Source organism: Mastacembelus armatus, chromosome 20, assembly GCF_900324485.2.
Source record: "Mastacembelus armatus chromosome 20, fMasArm1.2, whole genome shotgun sequence".
NCBI lineage: Eukaryota > Metazoa > Chordata > Actinopteri > Synbranchiformes > Mastacembelidae > Mastacembelus > Mastacembelus armatus.
The window spans coordinates 11,095,156-11,114,296 of NC_046652.1; the positions used below are offsets into that span (position 1 = coordinate 11,095,156).

The following is a 19,141-nucleotide window of genomic DNA, read 5'->3' on the forward strand; positions in this document are numbered from 1 at the left end:
AGATATGATTAAAGTATTTAAAGTAAAAGTACTCGTTTTTGCTACTTCTTTGAGTCTGAACATGGAAGCATTTTAGAGGCGACATATCTTTTAGGTGGATCTAATAATAGCCATTCAGTGGCATCTGAAATACAACAACTTCTTTTTTGTAAGAGATCACAGACAGAAAAGGTTGAGAACTGACAGTTTAATCTTTAACAATGTTTTGAATTTTATAAGGTCGTGTTTTTTTCATGTAAAATTCTAGCGACATCTGCAACTACCTCTGAAATGTCGTTGAATAAAGCAGCAGAAAATTAAAACTATTAAGCAAAATACTTCAAAAAGTTCCTCAAAACTGTACTTGGTTTCATTCCCACCTCGGACTATAGTCAGCAAGCACAGTGGTGAGGTGAAATGTATCCAGTGTGTGAATTATGCAGCTTCTTGTCAAACATTTTATCTGCCTGTCGGTCACTTCATATGTTTTCATCTGAGATGGCATCCGCTCATAATTAAGACCTTTTGTGTGCTGCACAAAACAGACTGATTGTTCAGTCGTGCAGTCAGGGTCAGTGACGACCTCTTCATTAAGCCGAGGAGAGATGTTCACTTAAAATCAATATGTCGTGATGTCTGGTTAAAACTTGAGCTGTAATCACCTCAGACAGAGAACGGACTACCCTCTCTGTTATTCTGTTATTACTCATTTTCTACTACATTTTCAGCATTGCGACAACCCTTTGTGTGTGTGTGTGTGTGTGTGTGTGTGTGTGTGTGAGACCTTACAAGTACTTTTTAAAAAACCATTTGTGAGGTTGTTTGTCTCTATGTGGCCCTGTGATGGACTGGTGACCTGTCCAGGGTGGACCCCTGCCTTTCACCCAAAGAGAGCTGGGACAGGCTCCAGCAGATCCCTGTGACCCTGGTTAGGAATAAGCGGGTGTAGATGATGGATGGATGGATGGATGAATGGATGGATAGTTACCTATTTGCTTTGTATCTTCACAAAATGAAGAATTTATAAAAACCCCACTTTCGGAGTTTGAGAGGGAAAAATATGACTTCTCAAGGTTTTCCCTTTTAGGGGGGTATTTTAGGAAGGCACTGAAGTGTTTTCAAGTTGAATGAAAAATTTCTCTACCTTGAGAAAAAATGAGTACTTAATGTGGTCTGAATCCACCATTGGTGGAGAGACAATATTGCCCTCTATTGCATGCCAAGTTAATGCAATCCACCGTACTGAAGATGTTGTTTCTAAGAAGATGCATTTATAGTGTTTTTTTCTTTTAGTTTCTGAGCCGCTAAAATAAAATGGAGATATGAATCACATCTGCGGTTAGTTCTGATGTACAGTAAACAACAAAACTGAGTATACCCCCGTGTGATGTCATATGATGTAAATGTGATATTACAGATATTACTATAGAGTTTTTAAGTTTAAGTGAAGGATATTCGACCTGATATATAAACCCATTAGGTACATTAACAAAGTACCTCCTGAATGCACCTGTGATTATTGGATACGTGCACAAACTAGGTTCCAAACGTTAAGAAATCTGTAGTGTTCCCAGGTTTTTATTATTTACACCGGTTTTTCATTTATTCATTTTAAACCAGCAAACACCTCAACTTTCTCAGTTTTGCCCTTGGGTTGTAAATAATGCAACATTGGTCCTCATGGTAAGGAATTTCCTGAATAAGTAAGAAACCCGGCTGTGAGGCTTTATAAAAATGGAAGTGGGAATGAGAACATCAGTAGACTCCCGAGTATAAGAAGGAACAGTTGCAGCAGTGGTTAGGAAGTGGAGCAATATTAGCAGAGGGTGCAGTGTTTTCAAATCAATCGTTCCACACACAAAGCAGTGTATTTATGCAACCTTGCAGTTGAAAAGCAGGCACTAAAATTAGGCATGAGGATTGATTTTGTGTTTCAGTGATTAAAACATTAAACGAATCCAACAATAAAAGCCTAAAATCTCAGAAGATAACAATATTTGACCAAGTGTTGACTCACGTTTGATCTATATTGTATTGTATGTAAACACAAATGTGACATTCAGCTCTAAAGCCACATGAGTAAACGTTGGCTGTTTTGGTTTCTCTTTATACTGTACTGATTCTTTTACTCTGAAAATTTGGTTAAAGCTATATATAAACATATCAGCATGCAAACCTGCTGTTTTCATCATACTTTAGTGCATAGAAGGACAATGTGACAGCTCCCAGACATAAAGCCACAAAAAAGTTGGTCGCCCCCTGGTGGCTGATTGCATTAAAGTCATAAACCAAACAAACCCTCCCTACACATTAGTGGATGGGACATGAGACAAACTAAAACCCAAAGCACAAATTGAAAAAAAAAATCCCTGTAATTATTTACATTATTTTAGGTCGATACTATCACGCTGATTTGTGTTTATTTTTGTCGTGCGTTTTAAGACGTTATAAAAGCAGGTGTATACTTGACAGCTTTGACTGGTGGCCTGATACCACGTCTCGTTGCTTCTGCGCAAAATGTGGATGTGAAAATGTGCAAAAAACAAGTTGGCAGCCAGTGTATTCAAGATATTTTGGCCTCACTGTTACATAGTGGCAGAAAGTGGTGACGCATCAATTTCTATCCAGAGTTTTTGGTGTAGTGTGCTAGTAAGGTACAGTTTGCTAATACGCATTAAACAAAAACCAAAGCCAAGGTTGGTGGGAACATTATTTGGTCATTAACTGAAGTATAAGCTAAACTTAACCTTTGACGTGCATGAGGGCACTAGTTGATTACCAAAGCTATTACAGTTCCTCCTCAGGGGAACACCAGTCTCAATAGCAAAATTCATGGCAATCCACACAGTAGTTGGCAAGTCATTTTACTCAAAACCACAAACCTCATGGTTGTGCTGCAGGAAAAGTCAGGGGATCCACAGCATCATTAGTCTTATTCCTTTGGCCACCATAAATATTTGTGCATAATTTAAAAGCAATCCATCCAGTAGTTCTAGCAGTCCATCAATTCTGATCCTGGACAAATTGGTTAACTGACCACCATCTGCAAATGTAAAGAAAGACTGTAATCAGGAGAGTGTGGGCGGGGCTTGATGTGAAACGTGAGCAATCAACACAAAAGCTGTTGTTACATTCTGGTTCAGATGCTGCTGAGTTTTGATTTGTGCATGGCAAATGTCACATTTACCCTTTTCCAAAATAAGCTGTTTGCTGAAAAATAAGGAATTCATTAGCGACTCTGAATAACAAACTTTAAAACCAACAGATGATGAAGTGCTAAAAACAAATTAAATGAGCATTCAGTCTGAATATGCTCGGTTGAGACTTGTAGTCACTGTGCGATGTTTTGCGTTTGCTCTTCAGTGGCATCGTACGCCCACCACCCAAGAAACGGATGGCTTCCAGGTGAAGCGGCCGGGAGATGTGAGTGTGCGCTGCACTCTGCTGCTGATGCTGGACTACCAGGTAAGGGTGCCACACAGCCAACAACACACAACTCTTTCCAGAAATAGACTTGTATCTGTGACAAGTGTCTGACTAACCCAGGCCATGAAATCAGCGGCTGTAGTGACAACCTGCAGGCCTCACGTCACTGATAACACTGCTGTACAGAAACACTGTGGTGCGTTTAAGACTCTGTTTTGAACCTGACATCCGTTTCCAAGCCGGCGGAATATGATAAGGATGTCAGATTTGATGGAGCTGATGTAAAGGCTCTGAGGTAGGCGGCTGTAAAAACTGCTGTAATGTGATTATGTTGTCTCTGCAGCCTCCCCAGTTTAAGCTGGACCCTCGCCTGGCTCGCCTGCTTGGTATTCACACTCAGACTCGCTCCTGCATCATCCAGGCCCTCTGGCAATACGTCAAGACCAACAAACTGCAGGACTCCCATGACAAGGAGTACATCAACTGTGACAAGTACTTTCAACAGGTACAGGACTCCCTGTGTGTTACAAATCACATAGCTGTGTAAATATTAGTGTCAGTGTTGCTGGAAATAGGATTTTACTTGCAAAACATGAGCAAGGTGGAAAATATCTGTCTTATGATATTGAACACTGTGGTTTCAAAATGATGGATGATTCATACTCTACTTTATCTTCCTCGGTTCTACCTATATGTCAGAGTAAAGCTTCAATTACTGTCAAACCTAAACAAAAGAGAGTAATGTGTTCCACTGCACTAGAGTTTAAAAATAATGTCAGTAAAAGTAAAATAACACTAGAAGCTGAAAACGCTGGATGCACATGGATCAAACTTTGTAGCAAGATCCAACAAAAGACAACAAACAGTTCTTTCTTATCAGTTTATTGTGGCTCATAACTTAAATGTCATTTTAACACTGATTTTATTTTCGCTCTTGATTACAGATTTTTGACTGCCCTCGGCTGAAATTCTCTGAGATCCCCCAGCGTCTAACTAACCTCCTCTTGCCCCCTGACCCCATTGTCATAAACCATGTTATCAGGTAGATTGAAGTTTTACAAAATATAAACCTTGTTTATCCATAATAAATCTATTTTTGCTTTAGCAAGGCAGGCAGCAATGACAGTGAGTTGCAGACAAATCACATAAGACAGGTGACACAAATATTAAGTATGTTTAAAGGTTTTTTTTTTTTTTTTTAATGTTTTGCACGTTGCATGTTTTCCTTGTACTGAAATGGGCGATCTCTTGATGCTTTCCCACTTGTGTCAAAATGTATTTGATGTTTTTGGTTAGATCCTTTATTCTTGAGCTTGTAGAAAAAAGTGCAGTTTAGCTCAAATATCTAGAAACCTTTAGACCATAGAGCTTTGTTTACAGACTATACAGCCAAAACCTAATTAATGTTTTTCTTAGTAACCGAAACTTACTATTATTCAGGGCTGTTATTATCCAGTACAAAAGAAAGAAGAAAAAAAAAAACAACAACATATAATTAGGGCACAATAGGTGCTAGGGTTTCATGGATCAGGCACCAAGAGATGACTTGCTTTCAAGGATTCATTGAATGGGTTTCTTTTTAGGTTCTGTAAAAAATTTCTGTAAGCGCATCTCTTTTCCTCGTCTGCATAAATTAATGCTTTGCAGTTTGCCTCTCAGCTTTGATTTATTGTTCTCTTCCTACTGTTTTCTTTGCATCGTTTCTATTCTGTCCTCGGTCCCTGTTAAGCGTGGACCCCAATGACCAGAAGAAGACAGCCTGCTACGACATCGACGTGGAGGTGGAAGACCCCCTGAAGAGCCAGATGAGCAGCTTCCTCCTTTCCACTGCCAACCAGCAGGAAATCGCCTCACTTGACAATAAGGTGAAATCACCAGCATCACAGAAAACACACTCCAGATTGATTATATCTTCCTTTGAGGCTGTGTATCACACTGAGGTGTCAGGTAATCTGCCTCACCATATTTTATTGCGTAGATTTTTAACAGATGCTGTTTTATTCTAGTAGTTTAAAAGTGGAAGCTACTATATCATTGTTAAAAAGCAGCAAAATTTACATTCAACAGACACATATTTGTCAAGAGCAGATCACTCTGATAATAATCCCATTGTTAGTTAGGGGTTGGTGTCTTGTTTAAGGATGCTATAGCGCACCAAGAGGCTGCAGTTACATTTTGCATGAAAAGTAGATAAACTACTGAAAAAGACACAGATTCCTAATCTGATACTTGCGACAGATGGTCATATTTTCTTCCATTGACATACAGTAACATCCTGCTGAAATATGTATTTCCTCTCAGTGAAAGTAGTTCTACCAGATGTGTCTAATTTGAATGTTTTCATGAGAAGACATAGGTCATTATTTGGAGTTATTGTGGTTGTACTTGTTTTTTTTTGTTTGTTTTGTTTTTTTTTTTTTTTGATGGCACAGCTGAAGGAGGAAGCACTGAGATTTGTTGAATGTTGTTTTCCTTTCAGATCCATGAGACCATTGAATCAATCAACCAGCTGAAGATCCAGAGGGACTTCATGCTCAGTTTCTCCAGAGATCCCAAAGGCTACATCCAGGACTGGCTCAAATCCCAGAGCCGAGACCTTAAGGTTAGACACTGCTATTTATATTCAGACGTGGACACACTTTTGTCACACGTTTCACAAAGTCCCACTAACACAACACCTTGCAGCCTTTAAATTATGTATCCAACCTTCCCATCTGTTCAGATGGTGTCCCTCAAACTACAGGGTTTGAGAAATCTTGCTGTAGGCCAGAGTGTTACAGATACACAGATCAATATCTAATGCCACCCTTTTATCAACATATGTCACATATAACATAAATGATGGTTATTATTTACTCCTATCATTAATAACACATTACTGCTGCCTTCTCACTGGGTGTAGTTAATGACCGACGTGGTGGGGAATCCCGAAGAGGAGAGACGGGCTGCGTTTTATCATGAGCCCTGGTCACAGGAGGCCGTCAGCCGCTACTTCTACTGCAAGGTGAGGACACAGCACCTCACGGTCTTTTGCCTTCTTTCTGACACATCCCCTGTAGCTCTGCCTCTAGATGCTTAGGTGTTGTATATGGTTTTCTTTCTCCTTTTTCCATGACAGATCCAGCAGCGGAGACAGGAGCTGGAACAGGCCTTAGCCGTCCGTAACACCTAAACTAAGGCCCTCCTGAATCTCTGCATCAGATTTCAGAGTCGTGTGTGTTTGAGCGTGTATGAGGCCATCGCTGTAGTCTTGTGAAACCTTATACCTCTACAAATCCATACATCCATTCATCCAACCCTACATTTTCTGCTGTTGATCCAGAGTTGGGTCTCAGTGGCAGTATGTTTAGGGAGGTAGTCCAGACTTCCCTCTTACCAGCATTGTTTTCTAGCTCCTCCTGGGGGGGGGGGCTGGGCATTCCAAAGTTAGATGAGATACATAGTCACTCCAGTGTATTCTGTGTCTACCATGGGGCCTCCTTTCAATTGGACATACCTAGAAAACCTCCAGTAAAACGTCCCCAGGAGGAATCCTGCTCAGATCTCAAATCACCTGCACTTCCTCCTTTCGGCATGATAGAGCAGAAACTCTCCACCAAGCTCCCTCCAGATGTCCGAACTCTGCACCAGCTCTGGGCTGAGCTGGGCTACCTACAGAGGAAATGAATAGAGGCCACCTGTATTTGTAATTTCATTATTTTGGTCACTACCCAAAGCTTATGACCATGACCATGGATTGGAACATAGGTTGACTGGTAAATTCAAAGACCAAATCAAAAGCCTTCTCCAAGTCTACAAAGCAAGGTTGGTCCACAGCCAGGACAGAATTCACACTGCTCTTCCTAAATCTGAGGTTCAGCAATCAGCCGGAGCCTTCTTTCCAGCACCCTGGCATAGGTTTTTATGGTGAGGCTAAGCAGTGGAATTGTTGCACATCCTGTGGTCCACAGGCACTGTCCCCGACCTCCATGCAAGATCAAGATATGTCAGCCAAGACAGCCCTACAACACCCAAAGGCTTCAGCATCTCAGGGCGAATCTCATCCACACCTGGCACCTTGCTGGTGAGGAGCTTCTCACCTACCTCAGAGACCTCTGCCAAAGATATGAGTGAGGCTGCCCCTAAGTCAACGTCCTACTGGAACATTTTAGCTGGGTTCAGGAGTTCCTCAGTGTTCTTTCCAGTGACCAATGACATCCATAGTCAGAGTCAGCAGTCCTCCTCCCCTGCTGAACACAGGCTGTGCCAAGCCCCACAGACTTTCCAGTGGTTTGCCAGACTTCCTTGTGGCCAAGTGAAAGTCCTTCTCCAGTCTCTCCAAACGCCTCCCACTCCTGTGTTTTTTCGTGGAGGATCGAAACCTGGCCCACTCGGATTCCATGTCCCTGGGATGCATTAGAAATTTTTCCAAAGGAAGACCTGATGAGTAAGGGCTTCAGCCAGACATTCCCAGCTCACCCTCACTACATGTTTGGGTTTTCAAGATTGTCCACCAGCCTCCCCTACCAACTGATCTGACTCACCACCAGGTGGTGCAGTTGACAGCTCTGCTCCCCTCTTTACTTGAGTGTACAAGCCACAGATCAGATGATACAACCACAAAGCCAATCATCAGCCTTAGGCTTAAGGTGTTCTGGTACTTACACTTGTGAATCACACTATATTCGAACAAGGTGTTTCCTATGGCCAGTCCATGAAGGACAGAACAGGACTGAAGTTCAAAAACAAGGCATCACTCCTGTTTGGATCGGGACAGCCATTCCTCTTAATCACCCTCATCCATGTTACTCAGAGCTTCCCTCTGACCAGCTTGGACTCACATAAAGATGACCATCTTGTTCTCCAAACGGCAGTGTACAGCCAGCAGTTTGTGAGTATCCCCATACCTGCCCGGCGCCTCTCACCCTTAGCAACTCTGGAAAAGAGCAGAGATCCGTCCCTCTCTAGGAGTTTGGTTCTGGAGCCAGTACTTCTGCACCCGATCCAGCTCCTTCCCCACCTGAAAGGTGACATTCCACACCGCTAAAACCAGTCAACCAGCAAGGGATTGTCATGCCCAGGTGCAGGACCTCTGCTGGTGCCCTGTCCCTGCAAATGGTAGACCCACAGGGGGTAGCTCCAGATGTTTTTTGGGGGCTGAGGTTGCCTACCAGATGCTCATGGCAAGCTCCCCACACAGGTCTGGCTCCAGGATGGGGCCCCAGTTTCATTAATAAAGCAAGGTGACACTGGGGTTCTTGAAAGAATTCTTTGTTTGGCCACTCGCCTGGGACCACAACACACTCCTAGGATCACTGGGGTACACAAACCCCTCCACCATGTTATGTTGGCAATTCTTGGAGGAAACCTCTACAAATGTTTAAAAAACATTCTCAAAGTTTTTTTTTTTTTAATGCGTCTGGTTTAGTGATGACAGTGCACGTGAGATATCCCCAGTTTTGAAAAGAAATTTGAAATTACAGGAGGAGGTTTTCACTCGACAGCAGCGATGTGCACGTAGATGTCAACGCACATAAGCGTCCACCGCATATTTGTCACGACTTGTGCAGAACTGTGAGGACATCGCACTGCATGTATTCAGCTGCACGAGAGGTCAAAACTCTTGTGTTCAAACCTTTCAGACAACAAACATCCTCATACTCACTGGCTAATAAATTATCCTCTTTATTACTTCACACTGCTTAATAAATATGTCACTATAAACCCCCCCTCCCCTTCATGTCAAGATACGCTCAACTGGCTGCTTACACATGGCTGTGATTCTTATCTCTTAGAGTTTGCTACTGTACCATACAGAAATGTACATGACGAAACCTGTTGTCACAGTCAAACCTCATAGCGCTCTGGATGAATCTTCATATTTAATGTTTTTCTTTTTTCAATTTCTTGAAACTCCTTTATTATTTTCATAGGTATGATTGTAAGTGTGACTACGTGTGTTTTCATTTGTTCTCATTAGGGTAGGGTTTTTCAAAGATTGATTAATTACACCAGCAAAGTTGAGTGCAACACACTGGGCGGTTGCAGGGAATCTTCTTCTTTTCCATTCGGCTGCTCCCTTCAGGGGTCGCCACAGCGAATCATCTGCCTCCATTTAACCCTATAGTGGTTGCAGGGAATCATTGCTATAAAATAGAGGTGTGAGTTACATTCATTTTCAGGTTTGAGTGAATCAGTTGAGAAACTGCTAGTCTGTCTCATTAGAGTCTTATTCTTTTTTTTGAAGGAATTCCTACGTCAGTATTAGGTAAATTAACCTTAACAGATCCATGTCTGTTTATAGCAACTATAGTGTTTTCATGAAGGATAAACCGAGTATTGATCATCATAATAATAGCTTTTCTTCCCTTAATCGTACAAAAAAAAGACAAATATACCTGTAAGTGTTGGACTTGTTGACCTGATTTGCTTAATCAAAGCCACTCACTGCTTCTTCTTTATGTAGTAGTTCACTAGTTATTGTCATGAAGGTGTTACCAAAGGTTGCAACAAGAAGAAGAGAACATGATTGCTGAAATAGAAACAGGCAAAAGACTGGGCCTGGGTTTAATAAAAAAAAAAAAATCCAAAATGAACTTTTCAGATAAACAAATCCAGACACTGAGTAGTTTCAGAGAGGATTTCTAAATCCTAAATGTTTTCCCTAGTAGCCAATTAGGCTTCAAGTTATTTTAAACAAACCCTAAAACTGTTATTGCAATAACAAGCCCAGGTTTGGAAGGCTTTGCCCTTTTCCAGACTTTTAATGTTACATTAAGAAGAAAAATGAAGGGTTTTTTCTTTTATTTTCTAGAGATGTGAATGTAAATATGTTTTTCCCTTAAGAGGGCCAACTGTACAGTATATGACAGACTATTTGCGTGCGTGTGTGTGTGTGTGTGTGTGTTTTGAGGGATTTGGACTTGGGGGGTGGGTGAGTTAATGGTGCAGTATGGGAGCTCCATGAGTTTTGAATTAGTAGGGCAGGAATGTTAGTGTTCCTCTGTGTACTATCTTGGGTCGAGGTGGTTAATTTTAGGTCCATCTCATATCTATCGTGGGAGCTAGAAGCTGCAACAAAGAAAGACCTCCCTCACTTTCACTCTCAGTAGCTGTAAACACAATATAATCTGCACCGATCTCATTTTACATTTTCTAATGACACTTGACTTGTCTGTATATGTTGTGATGTCAGATGAAGGATTTTCATATTATCAGCAGTCAGTTTCTAGCTGGAACCTTTCCCAGGTTTCTTTGCACTGTGCTGTAACTATTCGTCGGGACGAATCGTCATGGGTGACCCAGCGTATACAAAAAGTCATTGGATGATTTCGATGGCCTATGCATGCTCCAAGGACATTAATTAATACGTCTGATGAAACAGTATGTGTAAATATGAAAAAGCTGGCATAGCAGTCTGTGATGAGCTTTTGACTCATCAAATTTGTTGAAATGCCTTCTGGAGATGTCTTTGCCAAAAATGATATGCCATACCAGCAACTAACTGTAGGTGTGATTTTTCTGAAATGTGTTTTTGTTACTAGGACTAAGTTATATTAACTGCACTCATTAGAGAAACGTAGTCATTAGTAGTATCTTAGTCCTGTGTCTGACCCAGAGTGATTTTTTTTTTTTTTTTTTTTTTTTTTTTGTATGCCCAGGGCATTTACATTGTTGTCACTGAATCACTACCACTCTCTTGTGGAGGAAACTAGAAGCTGCAGATCCTGGGTCACCCCAGCTGTGAGCAGCACAGTATCTGACACGTTAACAGACTGTATTGTGCGTCCTGTTACTTCACCCTGGCATCGTGTTCACGTTTGTCCCACTCCCTGCATGTGTTTCTGAAGGGTGGGAAATGCTGTTTCTCTCCGTTTACACTGTTGTCAGAGGGTCACCGACAGGAAGATTATAGTATACATAATATTGTATATCTGTAAAGAGCAACTTGTTTGGTGATTACATTCTGCAAAAAGAGAAAATAAAGGGAAAACAGGTGTGACACTGCGAGGCAGCCTGGATGTAAATAAAGAAGCGCTTGCCAAAGTTTGTAAATGCCATGATATCTAAAGTGTCTTTTTTTTCACTTTCATAACTGATCAACATGTTTACATGTACATGCTTTCCTATGCACATAACAACAGTTCCCCTCTTCCCTGTGGGAACATGTGATTACGTTTTTTTTTGCAACAATTTGCATTTTAATGTGCTGTACTATAGCTTCTCAAAGCCAGGGACACAAAAATACGATACATTTTGCTTTAAAGAGGACTAAGCACAAAGTAAATGCTAGCGTGCAATGACAAAACTGAAAAGGATAATTCTTGAACTTTCAAAATGGAGAAATTGCCCCTAAGTATAACTGGAGTGTAAAATCTGCCATGGCCTCAGTTAAAGAATAGGATTGTTTTTAGCCCATAAGGTGTTTGTGGGTTACAGTTTAGTTATATTAAGTTTAGTCTATGATATGAAACTAAAAAAAGGGAGCCAAATTATTAGGGAAACAAATATTTATTTTATATATGACTTAATAAATAATGCTTATTCCTCTCACAGTGTATATTTCATCAAGGAAAACCTCTCCAATTTAAGGTTTTCTTTTTCATATGCTAAGTTTCATCTTTGGTGCCCATAACACTTCGTATTTATGTGTAGGTGCACAAATGATCATGTATAATGCGTTTTTCCTTTTTCTTTCACTTTATTGTATACAGTTAACATAAATATCATGACAGTAATGCGAACACCTTTCTCTAATGCTTTATCTATGTATGGGCACGGGTTCTTGCATTAGTGTTGTGGTCTTTCTGGCTTTGCTGGGACAGTACCGTAAAAGTAAAATAAAGTAACATAAAATAAAATGCCTGCACTTAAAGGAGAGCCACATGTTGTAAAATTAAGAGGTCTTAATATAAACTTTTTTTTATTTTAAAAAATGTCAAATATTTGCTGAATCATTTATAAAATATCTACAGGGGAAATAATAAATTGACAATTGTGCTGTGTAATTATGGACAGTAAGGATAGTAAACTTATTTTTAAAAAATAAATAATATGCCTTTATGAATCCATCCATCCATTTTCTATACCCGCTTTTCCTGGCTCAGGGTCACGGGGATCTGCTGGAGCCTATCCCAGCTCTCTCTCGGGTGGAAGGCAGGGGTACACCCTGGACAGGTCCCTGGACAGGTCACCAGTCCTTTATGAATCAAGGACACTATTCAAACATTTAGGTACTGGTGTTACTCCAAAGTCCTAGATAATAGACGCACTCAAATGAGGGTTTTTCAGATCTCCCATTTCTTCTCCTAGCTTATAGCCTGCTCTATCCAATTATGCACATAATAGTGCACTCTGCTACATTATCGTTCTTTGAAAGAGCCCCCGTTATACTCTGCATGAGCAAGATATTCGTTCTGCACTCAAGCTCACTGGTGGTTGAAATCTTCTGCATGAGCAAGGTGCTCGTCAGAGATGGCAGACAGGGATTTTATTGTTCACTGGCCTCACCACAAAGAATGAGGCGGAGACTTTTCCACACTGCAGCAATACTGTAATGGCAATTACAGTCATATTCCAGCTCAGTAAGAGCCTCATTCATTCTGCTGCTCCCACCATTCTCCTGAACTGGGAGGGGGGAAGTTAGGGGGCCTCAGTGCAACCATCTCACCTCTTCAGAGGAAAGAGGAGGGGGGGAAGGGTGTGTGAAGTAAGCCATTCAGCTTGTTCAACCACTTTGCTGTGAAGGTTTACCACCCACACCACAGCAGACTTTGGCTAGGCAGACATGACCCTCCCTCTGGGCACTGGGTTCACTTCTCTCCCTGAACACACATGTACAAAATACTTGCCAACAACCCAGGGAGGCCTGGATGGGTGGAGAATTACTGTTTTAATATGAGGAGTTGAGGTGGGGCAGGCTGTTTCGGAACGAAGTGTTCACTACTTACAGGCGCTACAGAACAAATAACTGCAAAGATGACAAGATGTATTTTAATGAAATCTCAGCACACCATTGGTAGCAAAGATTTTTTTGCCATATTAGTTTTTGTTTAGCTCAGCCAATCATATAATGGACAATTTAAAAAGTACCTTATAAAAACTTCACTCTAAATAATATGAATAAAGCAAGTTCTTGGAGCAGATTTATCACTTTAATATCACATAACAACATATTTTAAAATAAAAGGCAGCCAATGGCTTCTGCTTGTTTCCATTTTCTTAATCTTCACTGTGGCTCCAATTTCTCGTCTCAAAGAATTAACAACAAAGGCCTTCGGGCATTTGTTTCAAGACAGAACATCTTATATTTATTGGAGTATAAATATTATTCCTCAGCTCCACAAACAGCAGAAATACAGACAAGTAACGTATCTGTATTGTGTGAATGTTGGTAGTCCATGTCCAGAGAGGTGCATGAAAGGGCACCTCCATGACTTATAATGTGTCTAGAACTGTGTGTCTAGAGAGATTCAAATTTAGACACATAAGTCAGAAGTGAAGCTGCAGGATACAACTTATGCATCAATATACATTTGCTTTGTCAAAGTGTCCATAAGCGAGATGGTGCTGTTTTTTTGTTTTTTTTTAAGCTGATATCACCTTTTTGCCAAATACAAGGATGAGAATTTCAGTGTTTGGCTCACAATGTAATATATTACAATTCACATTATTCTGCATGAGTATCCCTTAGACCAGGCAGCATGTTTTAAGTCACATTAGTCAGGCCTTTAGGTGCTGTTGGCCTGCTCCTGTTCAAACAGAGCCATGGCTAGATGTGAGCGTGACCCAAGACCCTCCAGGTTGCTAAGCACACAGCGATGGTAGATATCCTCGCTGAAGCGAGGGTTGCATGCTCGCCTGACATATTTCTGGATCAGCGCTGGTTCTACAGCTCTGAACACGTGCAGGCCTGAATAACGAACAAATATGTCGTAGACATCCATGCTTTCTAGCAGTTCCTCATTGTCTAGGATGTCAGCAGCCATCTTGGTTCGTGCAGTCATATAGTCTGCATTGTAAAAGCAGGCCTCATCAAACACATGGCGGTCAAAGCGACCGTCTCGCAGTGACTCAGAAGCAAAAGAGGATGCGGCGGAGGGCTGCTGGTCGCGGTAAATGACAGCAGGGTTGTACTCTTGGAAGTGAATGGGAAAGAACACTTGCCAGTTGCTGATGGCATTCATTCTACAGCGGTTCAGGAAATCTGCGTTGACCTCTGTCCAAACACTAGCAAGGAAAAATAGTGTATCCACTGGGTGCTTCTTGGAGATGATGTCCATCAGTTTAACCTGTGAGGGCACCTCCGTCTTCACGCTGATCCAAGGGATTTTCACATCTCCATAGCGTTTCTCCACTTCCCCTATCATGGCTTTGATGCCAGCAAACACATCAGTCTGGCTGACTCGCTGTGCATCAAATGGATCATATATGAACAAGAAGGTGAGTAAAACATTATCATGGGTGTCCAGAGTGTTCATCACATACATGTCGAGGAAGTTACCAACAAAGTCCTGATCCTGGGCAGTGACAGGTAGGATGACCTGCACCCTTGTTGCCTCCGTCACATAAGGCATAGGGATAATCTCAACTGCACTTAGAGGTCGCAACAGGTTGACTCGTTTTGCAATTACTTGACTGTGGCCTTTCTGGGTGTAGGCTTCCAGTGCGAGGTCTAGCATGTATTCCATACCACGGGTAGGATCAAAGCGCCGATAGCCGTTAAGTAGGCGCCGTTTTTGGAAACGTAGCTGTGGCTGGTAGCGCTCGTTCAGACGCTCTACTGCAATCTCCAGAACTGCATTTACGTCAGCACGGTCCGCTCCTCTCAACTCGCACTTTGGAGAGTTGTCAATGCAGGAGTAAATATGCTCTTCTGTAAAATACTCCCAGTTTATAACCTCAAAACGGGTTCTTGGTTTGAAGGGAGGATTGATTCCAATGGGCCACGTGACTCCAGCCTTACCCTCTGGTGTCAGATCACTCAGGTTGTTGATCTGCATCTAATGAGTACACACAAACATTTCTTAAATGTAATTAATTATGTAATGTAATGTAATTTCCCTTCATGACATACTTAATTGCTCTGTTGGGTATATTTGAAAACATCCCCACTGAACCATAAACTAATGACTCTATGGCAGCTACTTTAATTATATAATGAGACATCTCAAGTAGATCATATTCAGAACTGCTGAGAATGAGATGATAATGAAATGTAAGATTTCATGTCCCAGAGAAACACTAATCCATTTTCCTAACTTTCTGACATATATGAAGCAGGAATTTCATCCTTGGTTCAAAAAGTGTCCAATTTGTCCAATCAGCATTATCATGCAGAAAAATAGTAGTTTATAGATGTCAAAATGAGCAATCAAGTATTACAAACCTGAAGCTGCTGGATCTGTAGGTAGGTCCATTCAAGCTCAATCTGGCTGAAGCGTTTATGTAGGCGATACATGAGATTTGGGTCTGATACAGGATGAACTGTGAAGGCATTTTTAAACTGCATGCTGTCTTCACGCTCTGGATCTGCATTTTTCCCAAGCTCAAAGTAACGGTAGGTCAACTCCTGTGAGCCAAACAGACATATACATAGGTATGATAAGAAAACATATTATGGCCATTCTTCCTGCCATAATTTCCATGTACATTTCTATTGTTTTTTTTTTTTTTTACCTGGTGCACCTCCACACAGCTAAGACCCAGGTAGTCAATAATGCAGCGGCCCAGCCACTCATCAGGTCTCACACTTAGGATATCATTACGACAGGTGTCCAGATGAGGCTGCAGACGAGCCAGCAAACTGCGAGACAACAGGTAGCCATATCCCCCATGGCAATACCGTGCCTTCTCCTCCCCACCAATGAACTCCTCTGCCCTCCCCATATACAGGTCCTGGCCTGCACTGAGGTGACCCACCAGCTCTGACAGACGATCCGCCTGCATGTAAGTGTCATCCTGGGCTAAGAGGAACCAGTCATAGTCTGAGCCGTAGTGCTGGTGGAGGTGACGCACTGTCTCATACATCAGCCACACTGGGCGGTCGTCACCATGGGCAACTACGGTCATGCCATGAGGCACCTTGGGGCTGCGCAAGCCTGTGAAGAAAAAGGTGCGGTGGAAATGGTGGGCAACTGTGCGGTTCACTGCCACAGCCAGTGTGTTCAGAGTGGCCCTAGAGGTTAGTACACCCACAAGCAGTCGTTCTCTGATGCCCAATTCAGTGTGGATATATCGTGTTCTGGATAGGGACAAAAAGAAAAAAGGAAATAACAAAATAATACAACCAAAGCACAAAGTACATATAACATTTATTATGACAGTCACTTAATTTCCTCTACAAGAAATACAAACTGTAACAGACTAAACCTTATTTACACGCACGTCTAAATAGATACCAACATTGAAGGCATTAAAAGGCTGGCCAGCTGCAGGATTTTGATTAAGAATTAGGAATTATGATTAAAAGGGTCACATTTGTGGATTGCTTCTATACCTGAGCTACTATATATTTGTACAAACAGATCTGACTAATATAAAGTATAGGGCATCTATTCTGTACATCCCACTCAGTGCATTTAGACAGTTGTAGGGGAAATTTAAACATAAGCTTATTCAAAAAATGTGAATAGAATCAAATTGTCTCAAGGTTTGTACAACAAATCCTGCAAGTAATTCAGTGTGGTGCTTCTTCAACAAATATGTTTACAGTATATATTTAGAAAAGAAAAGCAGCCACATTTGCTCCACTAAAGCACTGTTGTTGCTTAAAGTGAAGAGATCACTTTCACACTCACCTGAGGACTTTCTTGTGTGGCTTGTTTGGGTCCTTGTGATAGGGCACTATACGTGGCTGGAAGTCTTCATTTCCAGCTCCATCCCGTGAGTCCCTCTGGGCATTTATTCTGCCCAGGAAAAGCATCCCATTTCCTAGTCCATCTCTACAGGAGTCATCGGTGTCTCCTTGTGTCCAGGACACCATCAAAAGGCTCAGACTGCATCCCAGAGACAGCCCGAGAATAAGGGGGAGAGCAGGCCTGAAGAGGGCCAAAAAGGACGCAAGACGCATATCTGGCAGCTATGAGCTACACTTTATGAAGCTGGTCTGGAAATGTTTCCTACCTACTAAGTAACTACTATATTACTGTACAGATGTGCCAAATCCTGCCCTGGCTTAACACATTTTAGGCACAACGACCCTCTGTAAAGAGAAACAGATGTGAAGCCACCGACAGACAACAGCCCTCACATTATGTCTCTTTCCTCATTCTCATCGGGTCGTTATGAAGTTTGGAATAAACCAAAGATTATATGTGACCTTTACTCTAAGGACAGTCACGTCCAATTACAAATAACGTTAACGCAAAAAGAAAACGTAACGTTACCGTTACATCTCCGGAGTCACAACAAACTAACATTAGCTAACTAGACCCTTTACAATATCACACATCTGTTCACGTTTTGTGTAATCTAACTATTCCTTAACAAACCAAAGTGGCTCCGTTAGTCAGTGTTGTGTACATCCTGACATTTCTCTGCGTTGACTGGCTCTGAGTTAACGCTAGCAGTTGGTTAATTAGCTTAACTTATGTCGGCTAACGGTTAGCTAACTTATATAGCTAAATAAATGCTAAACCCTTGACCTTACTAGTACAGTTGACTCGGGTTAGTGGTGAAGAGGAGAAGATTCAAAGATTTGACCGCCTGACCTGAAAGAGTAACCCCAAACATAACGCCTGTGTCCGGGGATAACACGAAAAAGCGGGCTAACGCTAGCATGCTAGCATCGCTTCCGTCGTTTCAGTGCAGATGTGTCGCTTCTCGATCCACCAACTCTGTCTTGAAGCCCACGGTTCCCAGTTTTTATCGTCGGAACAGGTAAAAAGCCGTCAAGCGCACACATACCGACATCGTCCACTTTCCCCCCTTAGTTTCTTCTTGACTTCCTCAAACATGGAGTGCCACACACACAGGCAGCAGAAATAACGTCCCCTTGGTGTTTTTTTTTTCACCCTCATCATCACCGTGCTGCTCCTGCTGTCACTTTAAAGCACAAAATCAAAACAACACAATGCAAATGACCGGATGGTTATTTTATGATCGTGTGGGGCCGTGACTGCAGCACATTATTTGTTGTTGAGACCCTGTGGACCCAGCAATACTCATTTAGTCTGTTCATAGTTAATTAGCTGCCCACAAACATGAATCTATTTTGTAGGTTTGTATGCTAAAATTGCGAACAATAGCTGCTACCAGCTCCTCTAATGTAAATATTTAGTATTTTTCTTGTTTTTTGTGATAATAAAATTTGGTAAAACCTAAGACATGACCAGCCAGAATAAAAATGCATCGTGTAACCACCTCAATGGAAAGACTGGCCCAATCCATCCTGATCAGAAGTCGTTTTTGTCCTCTTATATAATTTTTGTTTTATCACCTTATATGTTAACATCAGGTTTACATCATGGAAACTTTAATCAGGGTGATCTCACCTGAACTAAAGAAATATAACTAGTGGCAGGTATATTAACATTGCCTACTATAGATGAACTGTTGCTTTGTAGCTAATTATGGGGCAATAATGGACTGTGCATTACCCCTGCGCCTATTTAGTCCCAAACATTTATAACATTACTTTTTCCCCAACTTATGAATTGTCTTTGTATATAAGTTCATTTTCCATCCATCCATCCATTTTCTATACCCATCCATCCATCCATGCATTATCTATAGCATAGATAATTGATGATGTATA

The 19,141-nt window shown here is 41.5% G+C and overlaps 2 protein-coding genes across 6 annotated transcripts in view; one reads left to right on the top strand and one right to left on the bottom strand.

Moving 5' to 3' along the window:
* Window positions 1–10,154, top strand: part of smarcd3b (SWI/SNF related BAF chromatin remodeling complex subunit D3b) — a 35,009-nt gene extending 24,855 nt beyond the window's left edge. For all 5 annotated transcript variants that reach the window (XM_026292253.1, XM_026292255.1, XM_026292252.1 and 2 more), the window contains 7 exons: window positions 3,343–3,444; window positions 3,749–3,910; window positions 4,350–4,447; window positions 5,135–5,270; window positions 5,885–6,007; window positions 6,308–6,409; window positions 6,524–10,154. In XM_026292253.1, coding sequence (XP_026148038.1) covers window positions 3,343–3,444; window positions 3,749–3,910; window positions 4,350–4,447; window positions 5,135–5,270; window positions 5,885–6,007; window positions 6,308–6,409; window positions 6,524–6,577 — 777 coding nt within the window. In that variant the 3' untranslated portion in view covers window positions 6,578–10,154. The remainder of the gene's footprint in view (window positions 1–3,342; window positions 3,445–3,748; window positions 3,911–4,349; window positions 4,448–5,134; window positions 5,271–5,884; window positions 6,008–6,307; window positions 6,410–6,523) is intronic.
* Window positions 10,155–13,365: 3,211 nt separating this feature from the next.
* On the bottom strand, window positions 13,366–18,387 carry chpf2 (chondroitin polymerizing factor 2). Its single transcript, XM_026292437.1, has 4 exons — window positions 17,184–18,387; window positions 16,063–16,627; window positions 15,773–15,955; window positions 13,366–15,386 (listed from the first exon to the last, which is right to left on the bottom strand). Exons 1-4 carry the CDS (start codon window positions 17,453–17,455, stop codon window positions 14,115–14,117), a joined length of 2,292 nt encoding a protein of 763 aa, XP_026148222.1. The 5' UTR covers window positions 17,456–18,387; the 3' UTR covers window positions 13,366–14,114.
* Between the last annotated feature and the right edge of the window lie 754 nt (window positions 18,388–19,141).

What these genes read in the sequence shown, in the direction of transcription:
- chpf2 (XM_026292437.1), bottom strand. Translation starts at nt 17,455, where the DNA reads ATGCGTCTTGCGTCCTTTTTGGCCCTCTTCAGGCCTGCTCTCCCCCTT. An exon ending in CCACACAAGAAAGTCCTCAG is followed by an intron (nt 16,628 to 17,183) that starts GTGAGTGTGAAA and finishes GTCCCTATCCAG; the next exon opens with AACACGATATATCCACACTG. An exon ending in GCTGTGTGGAGGTGCACCAG is followed by an intron (nt 15,956 to 16,062) that starts GTAAAAAAAAAA and finishes TTTGGCTCACAG; the next exon opens with GAGTTGACCTACCGTTACTT.